General features: G+C 36.0%; 1 protein-coding gene across 1 annotated transcript in view; it reads right to left on the bottom strand.

The window, feature by feature from the left end:
- Positions 1-17,851, bottom strand: part of LOC120316103 (microsomal triglyceride transfer protein) — a 39,813-nt gene continuing 21,962 nt past the window's right edge. Inside the window, exons 8-18 of the mRNA XM_039361317.1 lie at positions 14,185-14,345; positions 13,087-13,255; positions 11,793-11,900; positions 9,664-9,876; positions 8,062-8,273; positions 6,757-6,854; positions 6,540-6,661; positions 5,106-5,333; positions 3,496-3,620; positions 2,326-2,496; positions 1-343 (exon numbers count right to left, since the gene is read on the bottom strand). Coding sequence (XP_039217251.1) covers positions 175-343; positions 2,326-2,496; positions 3,496-3,620; positions 5,106-5,333; positions 6,540-6,661; positions 6,757-6,854; positions 8,062-8,273; positions 9,664-9,876; positions 11,793-11,900; positions 13,087-13,255; positions 14,185-14,345 — 1,776 coding nt within the window. The 3' untranslated portion in view covers positions 1-174. The remainder of the gene's footprint in view (positions 344-2,325; positions 2,497-3,495; positions 3,621-5,105; positions 5,334-6,539; positions 6,662-6,756; positions 6,855-8,061; positions 8,274-9,663; positions 9,877-11,792; positions 11,901-13,086; positions 13,256-14,184; positions 14,346-17,851) is intronic.

Genomic DNA, 17,851 nt, shown 5'->3' with positions numbered 1-17,851 from the left:
TTTTAAATATGTAAACACAGTGCACAAGACTAAATCCTGGGCCTCTTAAAGTTCGATTCAACAAAGTTCTCACAGACTTGTAAATTATAGGCTTAGGCCCTAAACGAAGGTAGCAGAATGTGAAGCCGGAATCAGCATTTCATTTTTGGTGAAATGCAAGATCAGGTGCCTATTTCAAAACCAAGTTTCAGAATAATCGCCTTGGTCACTGAAAACTTCCCTGCACATGTGAGAGTTTTCTTGATGAAGGGGATATTCAGAACCTGCCAGCAAGCTCACTTTTCTTTTCCGAGAGACATATGGCTTTCCAGAAGGAAGACTTTCATATTTTGTTAGGTATTGCCTGCAAAAAAAGAATAGTGATATGATTATACTGTATTACTAGAGGGACAGCATGTTTTAATCCTAGGAATAATTCTTAATGACACACACAATTGCAAGGGATTGTGTTTTAAGTTTTCCTTATCTTCCAGAGCAACATTGAATAAAAATGAATGAAATATACTTCTTATGGCTTTGAGAATCAATAATCTGGGCCCTGGGCTGATGTATCGATACACAAATTTGACATCAATGTACTTTTCCTTGAACACAATGTCAGATGCTGTTCTGAGCCAATTTGGGGGAAAACTTGATTACTGAGAACTTCTTTGCATAGATCAGGGGTCTTCAAACTTGGCCCTTTTATGACTTGTGGACTTCAACTCCCAGAATTCCTCAGCCAGGCATGCTGGCTGAGGAATTCTGGGGGTTGAAGTCCACAAGTCATAAAAGGGCCAAGTCTGAAGACTTCTTGGCATAAATCAAGGCTAAAGTCAGGAGGAATAGGAGCAGTATTACTGGTGAAGATGAGATGTTTAAAAATAATCTATGCTTGCATTCAAGAGATTGTATATCTACAGTGGTATCTTTCAGACCTTCCATATGAATGCATGAGGGTTGGAGAGTGTTATGTACATTTTGACTACTACCTCAGAGGAATGTGTCTCTAACTAAAAAATTACTCAAAAACTTTCCTCAACAATGGAGAGTAGCAGTATGGTTCCTACAGAAGGCATGTACTGTTTAATTTTATAAGATTATGATAATCTTCTGTGAGAATTATGAAATCTCTTCTGTAGAGAAAATTCTATGAAATCTCAGATACCTCTCAAAATAAGTGTATAAATATGTGAGATCATGAAATTTAGTGTCCTTTGGAAGCAATCTTTAAACCATTACAATGGCAGCTGAATAATTTGCTGATCACTGCTCTGCAGATACAGAAGCTTCTCATTTAATGGCCACTTGTTCAGTAGCAGTTCAAACTTGCAATGGCGCTGAATGAGTGGTTCTTATGACTAGCCCTCATAGTTCTGGCCATTGCAGAATCTCCAGGCATGCATGATTAGCATTGTGGCCTTCTTCAGCTTCCAACAAGCAAAGCCAATGGGGAAGCCATTCAGTTCTCCTGAAATTAATTCCTTAAGTGAAATTAACTCCTATTTCCTTTTTTACTTCCTTACAAATTAAGGTTTATCATTAGCTTCTGCCAGAAAATGGATGGTTCTAGTATAGCCTGCAGTATTCATCTTCTTGATATGTATCTGTCACACATCTTTGAAGTTCAATTGCCCTTTAGCATCCTATAGTACATTGATACTATATACATATTGATATATATATGCTGTATATCCATTTATATAAAGTTCCAGTTCTTTCTTTCTTTATTTATCATATTTAAGAACTGCCCATCTTTCCTCAGAGAGGGACTCTGGGCGGTGAACAATAAAAATCACTGACATATTCTGTGGAAAAGGCCACAGGAAAAGTAGCTCAAATGATCTAGATCTATAGGAAGGAGTTAATGTGTTGGAATTATAAAAAAGAAAATATTTGATTCAGTCAACTAATTCCAGGGTAGTCAGATTTAGTCTTAAATACATTCCATTTTGCATAGAGTTAAACTAATTTCCTCAGCCAGTCTGTCTTTTCCACGAAACTGATGACCTGGATTATCTAATCTATACCTGTTAGAGATCAAAAATCTCTCTAGATCAGGGGTAGGCAACCTTGGCTCTTTTATGACTCGTGGACTTCAACTCCCAAAATTCCTGAGCCAGCCAGTCATAAAAGAGCCAAGGTTGCCTACCCCTGGACTAGGGCAATCAACAATTACTGATTAGGGACTAATTTAAGGGCCATCCAACCTCCTATACAAATTGCATGTAACACTACTATAATTTCTTATTTACTTAACACATAATGATCTTCTCCAGAATCAGACAGTAGAAAGCTGTATTAAAATGCTAGGCAGATCAATAAACATTTCTAGTTGCTTCCTACCTAAATGGGCTTTCAGTTCTATCCATCTGCATGCAGACTAAAAATGGGTATTGTGAAAATTTCACTGTGGTGACAAAATCCAACGTTGCTTCGATTTCAGAAGTGGTTTCCAAGCCAGCCTTCACAAACACAGCATCAACCACAAAGTTACCAATCATCGCCCCAGCTCCCCTGAAACAAAAGAGGAATGAAAAACAAAACAAAACAAGTTGTTACAAATTGAATGATATTATATTGAAATAATATCTCCTCCAACTGATAACTTTTAGACAAACTGTTCTATATAAAAAATCTCATTTCACGTTGGCTTCCTCTATATTACTGACTGCTCCTAGCAGTCAAACATTGATGTTGCTAAGGATAGGAGGAGAAAAAGAAAAGTGGCTATACAGTTCAAACATTAATTCCTGATGTTTCAGGAATTCAAACCTTGGACAGGACTGGAATAATAAATTTGATTCCCTACATTTTGCGGAATGACAAATTGCAACATTCCTCACCCTAACCCTCTGGTTGTGATCATTAAATATAGTAATCTGACAACTGGAAAAATATGGGCTCACCCCAGAAGTTCTCAGGTATTGTTCCACAAATTATTTTACTCAAAGCTGATAAAAGCAATACACAAGTTTTACTCAACACCTGATAAAGGCAATACACAAGCTTTGCTCAACACCTGATAAAGACAATACACAAGCTTTGAGTTACCAAAAATATAAGTAACAGTTTTTACTATTCCATGGTTCAACTGATCCATGGAGGCCAAATTATGAAATATTGCCATACAAACCATATAAACATCAGTTGCGAGTTGACAATCAAATGGAGGAAAGTTTCATTTCACTTTCACATGACTATCAGCTTGCAATTAATGTTGGGATGCAAGTATGCAATGCGGGGTTTGTGTCATGTTGCTGCAATACATATTTCATGTTTTCACTATCACAGTTTGTACCAGATATTTCAGCTATGGTTTTCACATAGAAAAAGAATCCTTTGCAGAAATAGTAAAGCTACATTTTCTCTCTTTTCCACATGTTTTCATACAACTACTCTTTCAACCAAGGATCTAAATTTTTAAAATGTTTAAAAATTTTATACACTAACTAAATTTAAAATCCCTCATGTTGATGATGAAATTTAATATCTCCTTCAAATTAGATGTCTCACCGATTTTTAACTTTTGTTTTGGATTCTCTGTACCAAAGGCTGAACTCCATTCCTCCTGATACATCAATAGTCAGACCTCCCTTGAATTCAGCATTGCAAATCAGCCCAGATTGCAGCTGGATAGCCTAAGAACAAAAAAAGAACACATATAATATTTCTTGCTTCTCTAATATATGTTCAGATTAGTAATGTTTTAGGAAGACACAAATACTTTCTGTTTCTACTTCTCAGTTGCCCTTTTTGAGTTTTCCCTTTGGTGTAAATAAAAATCTCTCCATTCCATGAAACTGAGCTACTCAACCTGCTGAGAACAGAAGGTCCCTGGATGAAGCTTACAGTGTAGAGCAGCTACACAGAGAGACATTTCAAAGTAATGCATAGAAGAGCAAGAAAGATGATCAGGGGACTGGAGGCTAAAACATAAAGAATAGTTGCTGGAATTGGGTATGTCTAGTTTAATGAAGAGAAGGACTAGCAGTGTTCCAATATCTCAGGGGTTGCCACAAAGAAGAGGGAATCAAGCTATTCTCCAAAGCGCTTGAGGGCAGGACAAGAAGTAATGGATGGGAACTAATCAAGGAGAGAAGCAACCTAGAACTAAGGAGAAATTTCCTGACAGTTATAAGAATTAATCAGTTGAACAATTTGCCTCCAGAAGTTGTGAATGCTCCAACACTGGAAGTTTTTAAGAAGAGATTGGACAGTCATTTGTCTGAAATGATATAGGGTTTCCTCCCTGAGCAAGGGGTTGGACTAGAAGACCTCCAAGGTCCCTTCCAACTCTTTTATTCTATTCTATTCCAAAGTACATTTTTTAATAACAAAAACTGTTCTTGAGACAGTTGCTTCATATTGCACAGAAACTAAACATTTGTCTCCTCAGCACTATTCATGCAAGTTTCTTATTGATATTTTTGGTCTTGACCAGTGGTTCTCAGAGTGTCTTCGGGAGGTCCACTAAGTCAAATAAATATTTTAAATAATAAATATTTCAAAATTTCACAGATTTAATTTGTAATGCAGTAAATATCAGTAGATATCATCCACATAAGCCAAAGGATTTTCGATCATTTTTGATGTAATGGTATAATAAAGCTGTTGAATAAAGGGACAAATAGTTTCCCATATACTGTAATTCAATGAGAGACATAGCTTTATGGATAAAGTAGCTTCCTGCCAAGACTGGCCCTCCCAGCTGTCAAAAACTTACAAATGGATTGGGAATCCATTGCACAGAGTCCATCTGGGAACACTTAAAACGAAAGCAATTCAGGGTCACAGCAAGTCTTTTCAGTTGCAGGCTAGCTGACAGCCAACATTTTAAGGTTCACATGGCTTAGAAATCACATTAAATATGTTTATAGTCTTCCTACAATACATAAAACAAAGTATGATGCAGCTCACGTGGGTGCTTATTTATTCAGAAGTCTGTCCTGCTGGACTCAAAATAATTTACTCTCCAGAAATTCTGTAGAGGGATTCAGCTAGTGCATAGTTATTCAGAATTCCTCCTGTTTTCAACCCACTTAAGCAATATAAGTACACCCAAGAAATACATTGAAATACCCAAGAATATTAGGTTTCCAGTATATACATTTCATAGTACATACCTGTGAGAAATCCAACAGGAGGACGAGCCCTTTCACTACATTCATGGGGTCTCCAGTGGCTGAGAACATTTTAGACATTAAATCGCTATATCCTTGGAAAAAAGTAACTGGCCGAAGTTGAACATCAAGCATGATTGCTGACAAACCAGCAAAGGATTCAAGATTTTCTTCACCTTCATCTGCAGATGCAGCTATAATAGATTCCAGACCTTGAGCTTCAATTACCACCTAAAAGGAAGCAACAACACATAGCAGATGGGAAAATGAACAGGTGTGTGCGACATTTTGTTTTAATAATAATAATAATAAACTTTATTACGGTCGTAGACCAGCAATAGACATTTTGTTTTAGATTCAGCAAGATTATTATATTATTCATCTCTTATCCATACCTTCTTACAACTGAGAAGCAGCACAAGACTGTTCTAGATAACTGCTAGATTGAAAAGGAAAGGAGACATGACAACTGCCATCAAAGGACAGGACGAGGGGAAAAAAATAGGTGGAAGCTACAGAAAGGCAGATTTTGATCAATGTACAGAAATCTTATGGAAGTTCTTGTTTGACAAGGAACTAGACTTTCTTAGCTGTCCTATAAATCCATTGGAGGGGTTTATGCAGATTGCTTTAGTCATGCATCAAGTATTACAGAGTCTTTAATAAGAAGGGTTGGGAATAAATGATTTCTAGATCCTTTCTCATCCTATGATTCTATCAAAGTTCGATAGGCATAGCTGAGCATTCAGGGTAATAAAAACTGCAACTATTTCTCATAATTATTAATGGTATGGAATTTTTTTCCCCATCTGTCCAATTAACAGTATTTTAAATTTAAAAGGTAGGGAATAGAAAATGATGGAGTTGCTGTTACAATAAACTCTAAACCAATGGTTCTCAACCTGTGGGTCGGGACCCCATTTGGGGTCGAACGACCATTTCATGGGGGTCGCCAAACAAGGCTGTCCACCATTTTTTTCCCCTTTTCTTTGGACACGCCCCTGGCACCCGGTGATGTATAAGTGGTTGGGGGTCACCACAACATGGGGAACTGTATTATGGGGTCACGGCATTAGAAAGGTTGAGAACCACTGCTCTAAACCATGCCATCAAAGGAAGCTTAGAAGATCAGGTTCAATATGAGACATCACCACTCAAACATCTGGATGATGAGCAGGACCTTTATCATCATAATGAATTAAGGGGACAATAGTAAGCTGTTCATCTTCCAAACTCCTTTCATAACTAGAAGAGAGAAATTATGCTTGTGCGTGCATAAGGTTTAAAGAAATTCTGAATCATTTACACAACAAGCATGGTCCTAAACAATAGTTTGATCTGATTTAAGGCAGTTTTCTATGATCAAGCTGTACATGACTCAAGCTGCAGATTAGGCTCTTTTCTGATGTTTTTATTTTAATAGTGCATGAGACATACCTGGCTGGCATGAAGTTGAACAAATTTATTGAAAATAAAGGTGTTCATGTTGCTTCTTCTTAAGATGCCTGAACCAGAATACAGTATATCAAGGCTATATGTAGATGATAGAACTTGGCCACCTTAATTAAACACAGTTATATATTGTAGTTACAATTTTGGCAAAACAATCAAGAAATTTAAATATAATCTAATATTTATTTTGATCATCACATACGTGTTAAGTAACCAGAGAAAGCTGAAGAAGAACCCATTTTTGAAAATCGGTCATAATTATGAATCAATATGTCCTTAAGAACTTCACGGATCATTTTGCTGAAAAATAAACATTTTATTTCTATTGGAGAAGAAAACATTTCTCTCTACAATAAAATACCAAAATGATACATTTTAATAATAGCACTTCATACAGAAATCCATACCAAGAACCTTCCTTGGAGATGATACTAATTTATTTAAGAAATTAATCTGATTAAAAGGGTATGGTTATTTGCTAAAAGATACAGTAAAATAATCTCAGTGTTACAAACATCATTATGGCACCAATTGTTGGTTCAAATTCTATAGTTCAGGCTATATGAGAATTGTTCTTACATTGAGTAATTGTTCTGTAGTGTAAATCTGTTTTCCCTGTTACCATAAATGACTTATAACCTGTGTTCACAATGAAACACAAACTTTGTTACTATCATGTAAACCCCCAAAACTGGTTAATTTTTTAAACCTATCATACTAAGCATATTGTGCTGACAGTCATTCTATCAGAGAACTGAGTAAGCATTTTGCTAGCCTTAATGTGGATATGGATTAAAAAAGGTTTCTTTTTTTTTAAAAAAAAAGTTTTTTATTAATAAAACAGTTAAAACAAAAAAGGACATAACGTGTCATTCCAGTATATATAATCCTAACAATTTGTTCCTTGTCATACATATAATTTCTAATCTCTATATATACATATTTTTCCTATATAATACAGTCTCAAATTTGTTTCTCTATATACTAGCATAGAGTTTTATATACCACAACTTTAACACTAACTTAAAACACGAACAGTTCTCTCCTTGACTTGTACAAGCAATAAAATTTGTCCCAGATTTCAAAATAGTCCGTTTCTGTCTTGTCCTTTGATTTAAAAAAGATTTCTGATGAGTAAAGCTGTCTTAACTTTTGTACTGTCATATTTCTCCCACTCCTACTACTACATCATCCTCATCATCAAAATAATTTTTAAAATGTTAAATCGTTCCAAGATAAGGATCTTCTGCTTAAGCAGGGATTGGACCAAAAGATCTCTAGGGTCCTTTCCAACCCTGTTATTCTGTTAAGAAACGAACAGGAAATACATACAACTGCTAGCCAGTGAGGTTTTAAGCTTTCACTGTGAACTTAAAAAAAAAACTTAAAAAAAGAACTATGCTTTTTATGCCAATATAAATGTGGTGGAGGTGGTGTACAAGAGGAATATTTGTGGGGCAGTTATATTGCAGCATAGCTACACAAATAACAATGATACTTGATATACCTGGCAGGCATTTCAAAACGTAGTATGTCCTGGACGAGTGAAAGCATGTACTTATTCATTTCCAGTGGCAGCTCTCCAATGGAGAGGAGGAGGTTCTTAACTTCCATGAAGGATGGATTGCTGCTGAAGATAATAGCAGCAGCTGTGGTTCGTACAGTCTTCTCATGAACTTTATAATTCTGATGATAAATCCTGTTCATGGTTTTTTTCACCTGGTGGAGATATAATCTGGTCAATCCTACTGAATAGCTGATAGAAGACAGAAGAAATGAAAGAAAGTCTATCACCCAATAAAGGATACCAGATAGGTATTTAACTTCAGATGCTATACCTTGTATACTGGGATGGTACCAAAATTCAAATGACTGTGTCAGGATCAATAACTACCTAGGAATTTGACCTCCCATCCCCAGTTCTCTCAAACTGGTGAAAAAAATAGTAAATTTTGGTTAACATGTGCCTTATTTGGTGGTGGTAGAAAATAACAGGATATTATAGTCATGCATCACACTTGAAAGCTGTAGGGTTAATTGCTAGACAACCTAGCAATACGAATCCCAAAACTCATTACATTTTCACCTTTCTGCAAATTGGACTTCACCCTGGATCACATGTTCAGATTTCTTATGACAGATATATGGAAAGACCAAAACATGGTTCTTCTCCCAAAATGTTAAATATATTTCTGTCCATACCAGAGCAATCAAGTCACTCTTTTCTAACCTTAAAGATATAGTGGATAACAACTCCCACTATTTCTAGCTAATGGAATTTGTGGTTCAACATATATGGAATGTACAGAATTTAGAATGAGAGTTACTTCTCATAAAAGTGAGTTTAAAACAGTGAATACATAGAAACTACTCTTTTGTCACAAAAGAGGGAGGCATCCATATCTTTTCACAAGAAAATGCAGAAATGGAGAAGAATTTAAATTTGCCTATGTATAGGTTTTCATAATCCTCAATGGATTTTTTTTCTTCTTCTAATATTTATTTTACCTTTTACTTTTTGTTTAATAAATGTTACTTTCCTTCTGATAGAGAGAATTAACAGAGATTTTGATTCTTATTCTTTGAATAAAATGTTTCCATCAAGATTGCAAGCAGGAAAATTTGAAAGTAAGGAGGCTGTCCAAGCATTACCTTGCCTGCAGCTTTTCCCTGTGTGGATGTAGAAAATTTTAAAACAAGGGTTGGCAATATGGGACTTGCAATAACTCCTGACAGTGTATATAAACTGTTCAAGTTATGTTAACATTACCTTTTTAATTACAAGAATTTTTAAGTCATACATGAGATCGTCAAAATTCCATAAAGTTTCATAGCTCAAGATTTCAACATTTTTAAGACTGGATGATCTAGCCAAATTTGGGGCAATTTTCTGGAAGGGCAGAATGACAGCTGTTGTTTAAAATAGTTGCTGATATAAAAATGTAAAGGTATAACTCAGCAGTCTCTTGGATTTTGCATGAGAAATCCATAATCTTTGTGGGTTCTTTGGTAAAATGCACAGATGTATTTACAACTCCTCTCTAAATGAAGTCCCATCAGATAACAGGGAATAATATGATACTCCTAAAAAAAACCCCTTTTTATTTACCTCAGTAGTTATGGATGACTGATCATATCTCTGTAGAGCAGTAACAGCAATGTTGCTGATAGGTCCTTCTCCTGACTCAGCAAATTTCAGCAGCACAGGGACAGCTTCTGGCAAAATGGCATTTTTCAGTGCCAAAAGGAACATCTTCACATCATCAACTTTATCTGCTTTGTTCAAGCCTTGCAATATCAGTTTCTTGGCTTCCACAACAGCCTGGAAAGAATCAACCCCATTATATTAATAGTGCACCAAAGAGAAACTAAGGCAGGGGTATTAAACTGCCGGCCCATGGGCCGGATGCATCATCAGGAAACCACACCCACCCCATTGCCGGCAATGGCGAAAAAGCTCCGATACGTTGCGCGACGTCATGTGATGTCGTGAGTTTGACATGTCTGATCTAGGGGAACCTACTGTAGTAAAATGAGGAACAAATATAAAAAAACCCTATGAATCAAGAACAGTATACTGGTAATCTTCAACTTACAACCACCACTTATGACCACAGCTGTTGCTAAGCAAGACAGTTTAAGTGAGTTTTGCCCCATTTTATGACCCTTCTTGCCACTATTCTTAGGTGAACCATTTTGCTTGTCAGAAGGCACAAAAGATGGTCACATGATCCTGGGCCAATGGAATCCTCATATATACATATCAATTGCCAAGCATCTGAATTTTGATCACATGACCATGGGGAGACTGCACCAATCTTAAGGGTGAAAAGAAGTTATAAGTCACTTTTTTCAGTATTATTGTAACTTTGAATGGTCACTAACGGAATAGTTGTAAGTCAAGGACAACCTATATTGCACTTTATTACAAGTCATCCATCGGGCTTTCTTCTTAAATTTGATGAATCTAATAAAGTATTTGATCATAATATTATGAATTTGACATTAATTATGATTTAAGCTTTTGGGCAAGAGATCACTGGATAGAATCATATTGGTCTATTCTTCAGGGCATTAAGGGCAAAGCTTTTTCCATCAAGGACTGCATTTCCTCAGGAGTCTTTGGAAAGGATTTACATAATGGGAAGATATAATGGTATGTGGAAATGCCATTAGAAGACAGTGGAAGAGCTTTGTTTTCCCTTTAATTATCTAACAACCCCTTCTCTTTCCCAAGTAGCCAACAATGGGAAAAGGGAAAAATCTCTTTGCAGAGGTTGAAGTGATCTTGTGCAGAGAGTTTTGGAAATTAGTCCAAGAGCCACATGTGGCTTGCAGTTTGTCCATATCTAATTTGGGATGGGAGTAGGGGAGATGAAACAAGCATCTGTGAGCTATTTTAAGAGCAAAATACAATTGTGGCTGCTACTCTGGGCCTTTTATATATAGCCCAGATAGCATACCATTGTACTCTGCAGTATATGGAAGTGACACGCACCCTCACCCAGTGATCATGCTAGTCTTTCCTGGATAGATAACATTACAGCAGTAACCAAGCAAAGAAAACAGAAAGCAGAAGGAGGCTGACACAAGGAGAAGAGAATAAGGATGAGAAATAATAAAGGAGTGAGGAAAGCAAAATAAGACTTATTTGGAAGATTGCTCTTGAGGGGCATCAATGGAATATCAATATCAATATCAATATCAATGGAATATCAATGGCACAGAGAAAGGAAGGATTGTTTTCAAGCAAACTTAATAACTGGAGTCAGTAATAGTCAGAGGAACTTAAATGAAATTTCACATTTGCATTAAGTGCATACAGGTAATTCTCAACTTACATCGGTAATGGAGCCTGCTCATTTTGGTTGTCAGTCATGACAGTCATAAAATTTTATTATCTTCTTTTGTGGCAGTCATTAAACAAACCAATGGTTTGCTATGGGCATATTTTTGCCAAAATATCGGAAGCAAATGCTGGTGTTTAGCAAAACCATTGTAAAATAGTTGTGATTGTGGGATGCCAAAATAGGCCATAAATGTGGCCTGATTGCCAAGCTCTTGAAGTTCAGTCATGTGACCACAGGGGGTTGTCCATCAGAACTTTGAATCTGGATTATGAATAGCCCCCAGGTAGATCCATTGTAACGTCTAATGGTTGTTAAGAAACTGGTGTAAATTGAGGACTACCTGTATTGCATTATTTCCTACTCTTGTAGGAAACCAGAAAATACTTACAGGCAGTTTGCAGCCTCCAACATTGCACAGTTTTTTGATGAGTGCTCCAGAAATAATAATAACCATTTCTCTGATTTCATTGTTACCAATTGGACTCTTGTATTTATTCTGTTGTATTAAAAAAAAGTAAATAGTGTCATTATTGACTCCTTAAATCTCATATTTAAAAATGCCTACAATACCTTTGGATAATTTGGCACAAACCTTTTTTTTAAAATTGAGCTTACACAAAGCTTACACAAAGCTAGCATAACTTAATCCTACTGGTTTTCTCTAAGGCTTTAGAGACTTGGTTCTGTTGCCAAACTTGACGCCTGAGTATGTGGTTGAGCCCATATGATGGTTGATTGAGCTGTTTGCTAGGATTTATCTAGGTTGCTATATTTCTTATTCATTGTTTTGTTATCTTTTTATCTTGTTTTGATTTCCTGGAAGCCACCAAGATAAATATCTGAGATGGATGATCATATAAATTGAATAAATTGATAAAATAAATAAATGATATCAATCCCCTTGAGGAAATGTTCCAAGTCCTGTTTTATGACTGGAGGGAATAATACTCCTTATTCAAGAAGGATCAGCCTAACTACCAATGTGCTGTGCTATAGACAATATTTTCTAAAATAGCCAGTGAGTTGGAAAAAATATTTTCATGAAGAATTGGAGCACTTCTGCTGAATGGGAAAGGATAAATGATGGATTGGTATTCATCTCATCAGGAAGAAACCACCAGATCTGCTGCTCCATAGAGCACCTTTTGGCTATCAATTTTAAAATGTTGTTTTTAATTAAGAATCAGGAGAGAAAAAATAATCCATATTGCAATATGAAAGGTGGGGGAATTTAAACTTACCTGTCCCAATCATAACTTGAATAAGCATCTCTTTCTCTCCACATTAAAATTAGCAGTAGAGTGAAGAAAAATCCCATTAAATAGCACCTTCAAACATTTTTCTTAGTGCTAATTGCATACTAGGAGGAAGAGGAATTTTAGTCACATTGTTATGTGCATTTTCACTAATGGCACTGATTTCTTTGAATTCCAAACACACTTATTTATCCTTATTCGTAAGGTTTTTGTTTTTACTTTAATTATTATTTTTACCATGTTGCTGATGGTACTAAGTGCAACCCAAACCAACCAGTGTGTCAAAGGCTAATCTCATTTGATTCAAGGAGGTGACTTCCAAAAGCTTACGTTCAGCTCTCCAGAAAAGAGTGTTTCTCAGAAAAAAAATATATTCTTAAAAACCGTGCTATAGTCACGTTTCCTTGACTGCCATGGGTAACTTACAATTAAAGATCTGAGTAATATCTCACTGGGATGAGAAGTGAAACCAGAAGCATAGAGGAATCGTTCCTGAAGGAGAGATCCACTCTTGTTCTTGAAATCCAGAAAATCTAACATCGCATCCAGAGAGGCTGAGGTATGTGTGGAGGCCACAGTATCAACTAGCTGGGGACTGTATGGAGGCCAAGCAGAGAAATAAAAAGTTAATAATTATTTATTTTAAAATACATTGCTATTGCTGTGTCTTCCTGCATTTTTGATAACTTTATTGGATTACAGCTAGTCCTTGCTTACTGAACAAAGTTATGATAGCACTGAATAAGGAGATTTTTGGCTGGTCCTTGAGGTTGTGCATGCCTGTTGCAGCATCCCCACCATTATGTGATCACTATTGGCAACTATCTCATAATTACAATGGTTGCTGCATCCCACTGTCACAATTTTCATTTGTAATCTTCCCGTCGGCTTCCGACAAGCAAAGTCAATGGGAAAGCTGACAGGAGTTGCAAATAGTGATTGTGTGACATCTACATAACTAAGTGATAGAGTTGTCAGTCCCAATTGCCATTTTTATGCCAGGACTACCTGGAGAGTGTTTCATGTTTCTACCAGTCAATTTGAGCAGCTACACAACAGATTTGTGCAACACTAGCTTCCATAAAAAAATTCCATACAGCGCTAGCTGGCAGCAAAAAGTTAGCATTGGTCTATGTCTCTTTTCTGCCATCTACTGATTTTGCATATTTTTTGCAATTCAAAACTACTCAAACCTAAAGTTAGATCTGAAACCAGGGTAATAAGGCCTGACTAACAAGGCAATTGTTTAATAATAATATTAGCTGGCTTACTAGTGATTTGTTTATGGCTTATCCTGGAAAAAACATAAGGACCTCTGATCTAGCTTAAAGTGGCTTGAAACAGTGCATATTGTGCTAACAAGCAACAACCACAACAGTGCTTTGGTATTTTATTCATGTTGACCATAATAGGTCTAATCTTATATAACTTTACAAAATTCAATAAATCTTTCTCCAAAGCTTACTGAAATTTAAAATGGACGTGTTATTGCAGAAAGAGTAAAACCCGTTGCTAGCAACTCACAGTATTTCTGTATTATTTTCATTTCTCAGTAGCTGTAAGATTTCTTCTTTTGTTGCTTTCTTCAGGCTCTCGATAAATGGCAAAAATCCTTTTGCGGCATCAGCTTTTGAAAGGTTATCTGGTTCAAGCTGTTTTCGGATGACCATCCACTGCTGAAACAGCTGCCAAAAAGATACGCAATTTGAACTTTTGCCCCTAAAAAGGTTTGTCCTCTGTATATTGCTTCTAACTGGCCTGGTATATATCCTAATCTTTTCTGATAAGAACTGAAAGGCCAAAGTTTCTCTAGTTTTAGCCTGGTTTTTCTAAAAAAAGGATCTGATCTTTTGATCCCATCAGATTTTTTTCATTTCTTTCAGAGAAATCAGAAGGACAGAATGAGAAAGTAAGTGATCAGAAAAACATTTGTGTTTTTGTGTTGTGTTGACCAGCAGATTTTATAAAATAGCCAGTGATTTGGAAAAAAATATTCTCATGAAGAATTAGAGAACTTTTGCTGAATGGAGAGGGATAAATGATGGATTAGTATCCATCTTATCACAAGAAAGCTATCCAATCTAAGCACGAAGAGTATGACTTTTGCTATCCTGATAATATTTGGTCAAATTTCAAAATACCAGACAGTCTTGGGTGCATCTTATTTTGCCTTTCAGAAAACAATCAAATCTATCAGTTGCCTCAGCAAGCTTTTGGCTTCTTATTAACTGTTGCATGTATAGACAACATCCATGCTATGCATGCAGGCATTATATTGCACATACTGTTGTCTCCTGAAGTCTCTCAAGTTTTGAATAAGAAGGCAGGAGGGAGTTGAAGCAAAAGGTATTAAAATGAATTAAAATTTAATATTAGAAGAAAAATTAATGCCCTTAATAACAAAGAAATGAAGTGGCTACTGGAAAGTGCAGCATTTTATATCTGATCTTCCAAAGGGACTATGAAATATTAAGGAAAATAAATATGGCACCTTTCTGCTATGCCTAAAAACAATTGTACCTTTTGGTGGGACCAAGAGCAGTGACACAGAACAGACATGCAAACTTTAAAAAGGAACCCAGCTTTAAAGTATTGCACACAAGTGCCATGTCCATATTTCTATTCATGTTCCAAAGCCTGTTGGGAAGCACTAGAACAGTCCTGGGTCACTATGAGGCAAACCCATAGCAATTGTAATTGAGCTTCCTCAGATCTGCTCAAGTCAGGCAGGATAACCTAGTCCTAGATCATACCTTTACGGAATTTTAAAAGTAATAATCAGTACTTGATATTTCATCCAAAAAGAAACCCAGTGCAATTAACAACCACAGAGTTGACCCTGCAAATGCCAAGGTTGTTAACCAAATGTGGATTAAGCTCAGGAAGACAAGGTAGCATGAGAAAGAATCTTAAAGTTGATTCTTGCTTTGACTTTCTTTGGTATAGGAGCAAATGAAAGGGAAATATTGTTAGTCTTTGAAGACTGAGTTATTACAGCGTATATAAACAAAGTAGAGTTTCAATATTTCATATGGAGCCAGTCTCTTGACTTGGCTTTCCTCAAGAGCTGACAGTAATATTAGTATCAGATACATCATTGGTCTTTTGGAGATTTTGAATTCTAGTTTGCATATTAGCTAAAGCTAATAAAAGAGCTCCTCTCTGCTATCTCAGGGTAATCAATCATGGAAGATTCAAAATCACTTCCAAACTTTCAAGTGTGACGCTCCTCTTCCCATTCCACAAATACATCTGCCTCATCTGGATTCAGCTTCAATTTACTGTAGCTCATCCAACCCAATATTATATTAGTGCAACACCTTCATATAAATATAGACTGATAGCACCCTGCTCAAAATCCTGTGATGAATAGCCCCATTTATTTCATATAGGTATTGAGCACATATATCCATATTGAAGACAGAATGAAACCCTGAGGGAGGCCATAAAACAACTCTTGGTTTGAGGAACCATCTTTCCACTTGACACCATTTGATTATCAAACACGTTACTTATTCACACTCTTCTGGATAAAAAATGAATACTAATAAAAAATGAATACTATACACTTCACTAAGAATAAATCCCATAACATTCCGTAAAATCTTCTTTTGAATACTGTAAATACACATAGGCCTACAATACTGGTGCTGAGTATTATTTTAAATCTTCAGATGTCTAATTTGAAAAGTCTGATTTTTATCCTTGAAATCTCTTTTTTAAAAGGTGAATGTTCAAACAACTTCCTGTAGAGAGCTGAGTGAATATTTTGACCAGTGTTACCATATACAGTCACTTCTGTTATCCAGTATTATCTCTGGCATTCTTTAGAGAAAGCTCAGCTGTTCCTTCCAGTAATGTTTATTGCAGCTCCCCTAACTAGGAAATTAGGAGCTCAGCTCAGCCTTTGCTAAAATATCCTTTCTCTTATTGGGCCAGGGATAATAAGCAATACGAACAGATGCTAATTCCAAATAGCACTAGTATAATTTCAGCAGTACAACTTTACCTTACCTGAATTGTAATTAAACATACAGAAGTAATGATGAGTGAGACAGAAGCTATTTCTGGAGTTTTAATGAGTGGCAAGGGAGTACTAATAGCTCCCAACACAGCTGGAGATTATAACCTTCAGCTGAGCATCCCTATATATACTATGCTAAATATTGCTTTATAGCCAAGAATGTATGACCCAAGGCCTTGGGATTGTATGTGGCCCTCATCATTTTCAAAATCTTGTATATGAGCCTTACAACTCCTCTGAAAGTTGTGCTGAATGAAATATTTTACAAGGAGAACTATTATAAATATGCGAGGAGTGATTATATTAATTATTAAATATATTTAATTATTTTCATTTTAAAATTTAAAATTAAAGTTAAAATGTTTGTGTTAACCTCCAATTTTTTGGAGTCTGTCCCCAAAATGCTATTTAAAAGCCAACTGTGACCTTAACCCCAAAAGTTGCCTCCTCCTGATTTATGGACATTTAGTCTCTACAATTATACTGAAGAAGGATAGATGAATAATAAATGAACTTTCTGTTGGTGAAGATTCCCTGCGATGGCCTGAATAATGTGATGCCTGGCTGAATGAGCCCTTTCTCTGTTATATGAGAATAATAAAGCTAATCTACATACTGTATAGTTGTTGCCAAAGCAAAAAATGACTTGCTTATGTTTGCCTGAAATTTAGCTATATAAGTTACCTGTGAAATGTGGTTGGCTGCAGTTGTTTTATCAAGCATAGTACTTTGAATGTATTAGAATTAAATACGAATGTCTTTGAGTGGGAAAGATTGAATTTTGGAGTTTTAACCTTGGCCATGCCTACTTTTTGCACTTGTCAACACTTTCTTTGAAAAAAACTAACTGTCCTTGTTTTGAAATAGTGTGAAGATTTCAAGCTTTCTTAATTTTTATATAATAGCAACAAGTCTGATCAGAAATTACTGAGATTTCAAGAGTTTGTGAGTTTAGCAGATATTTTCTCTCTTGTGTTCTGCCCATTCTAATTTATCAGCAAGAGATGCTCCTCTCCTTGTCTTTTCTCTTTAGAGACCAAAGGCAAAAACCATAGAATAGGCATCTGTAAAATGGGCAAGACTGTGTGGCTTAATAAGCTGTGCACATCCTCACAGCTTTGCCCATTTTACAGATGCCTATTCTATGGTTTTTGCCTTTGCTCTCCA

Source organism: Crotalus tigris, unplaced genomic scaffold, assembly GCF_016545835.1.
Source record: "Crotalus tigris isolate CLP2741 ecotype Arizona unplaced genomic scaffold, ASM1654583v1 scf7180000019245.846064, whole genome shotgun sequence".
NCBI lineage: Eukaryota > Metazoa > Chordata > Lepidosauria > Squamata > Viperidae > Crotalus > Crotalus tigris.
Note: the sequence above shows the minus strand (reverse complement) of the source record. Positions and strands in the feature narration are given on the sequence as shown.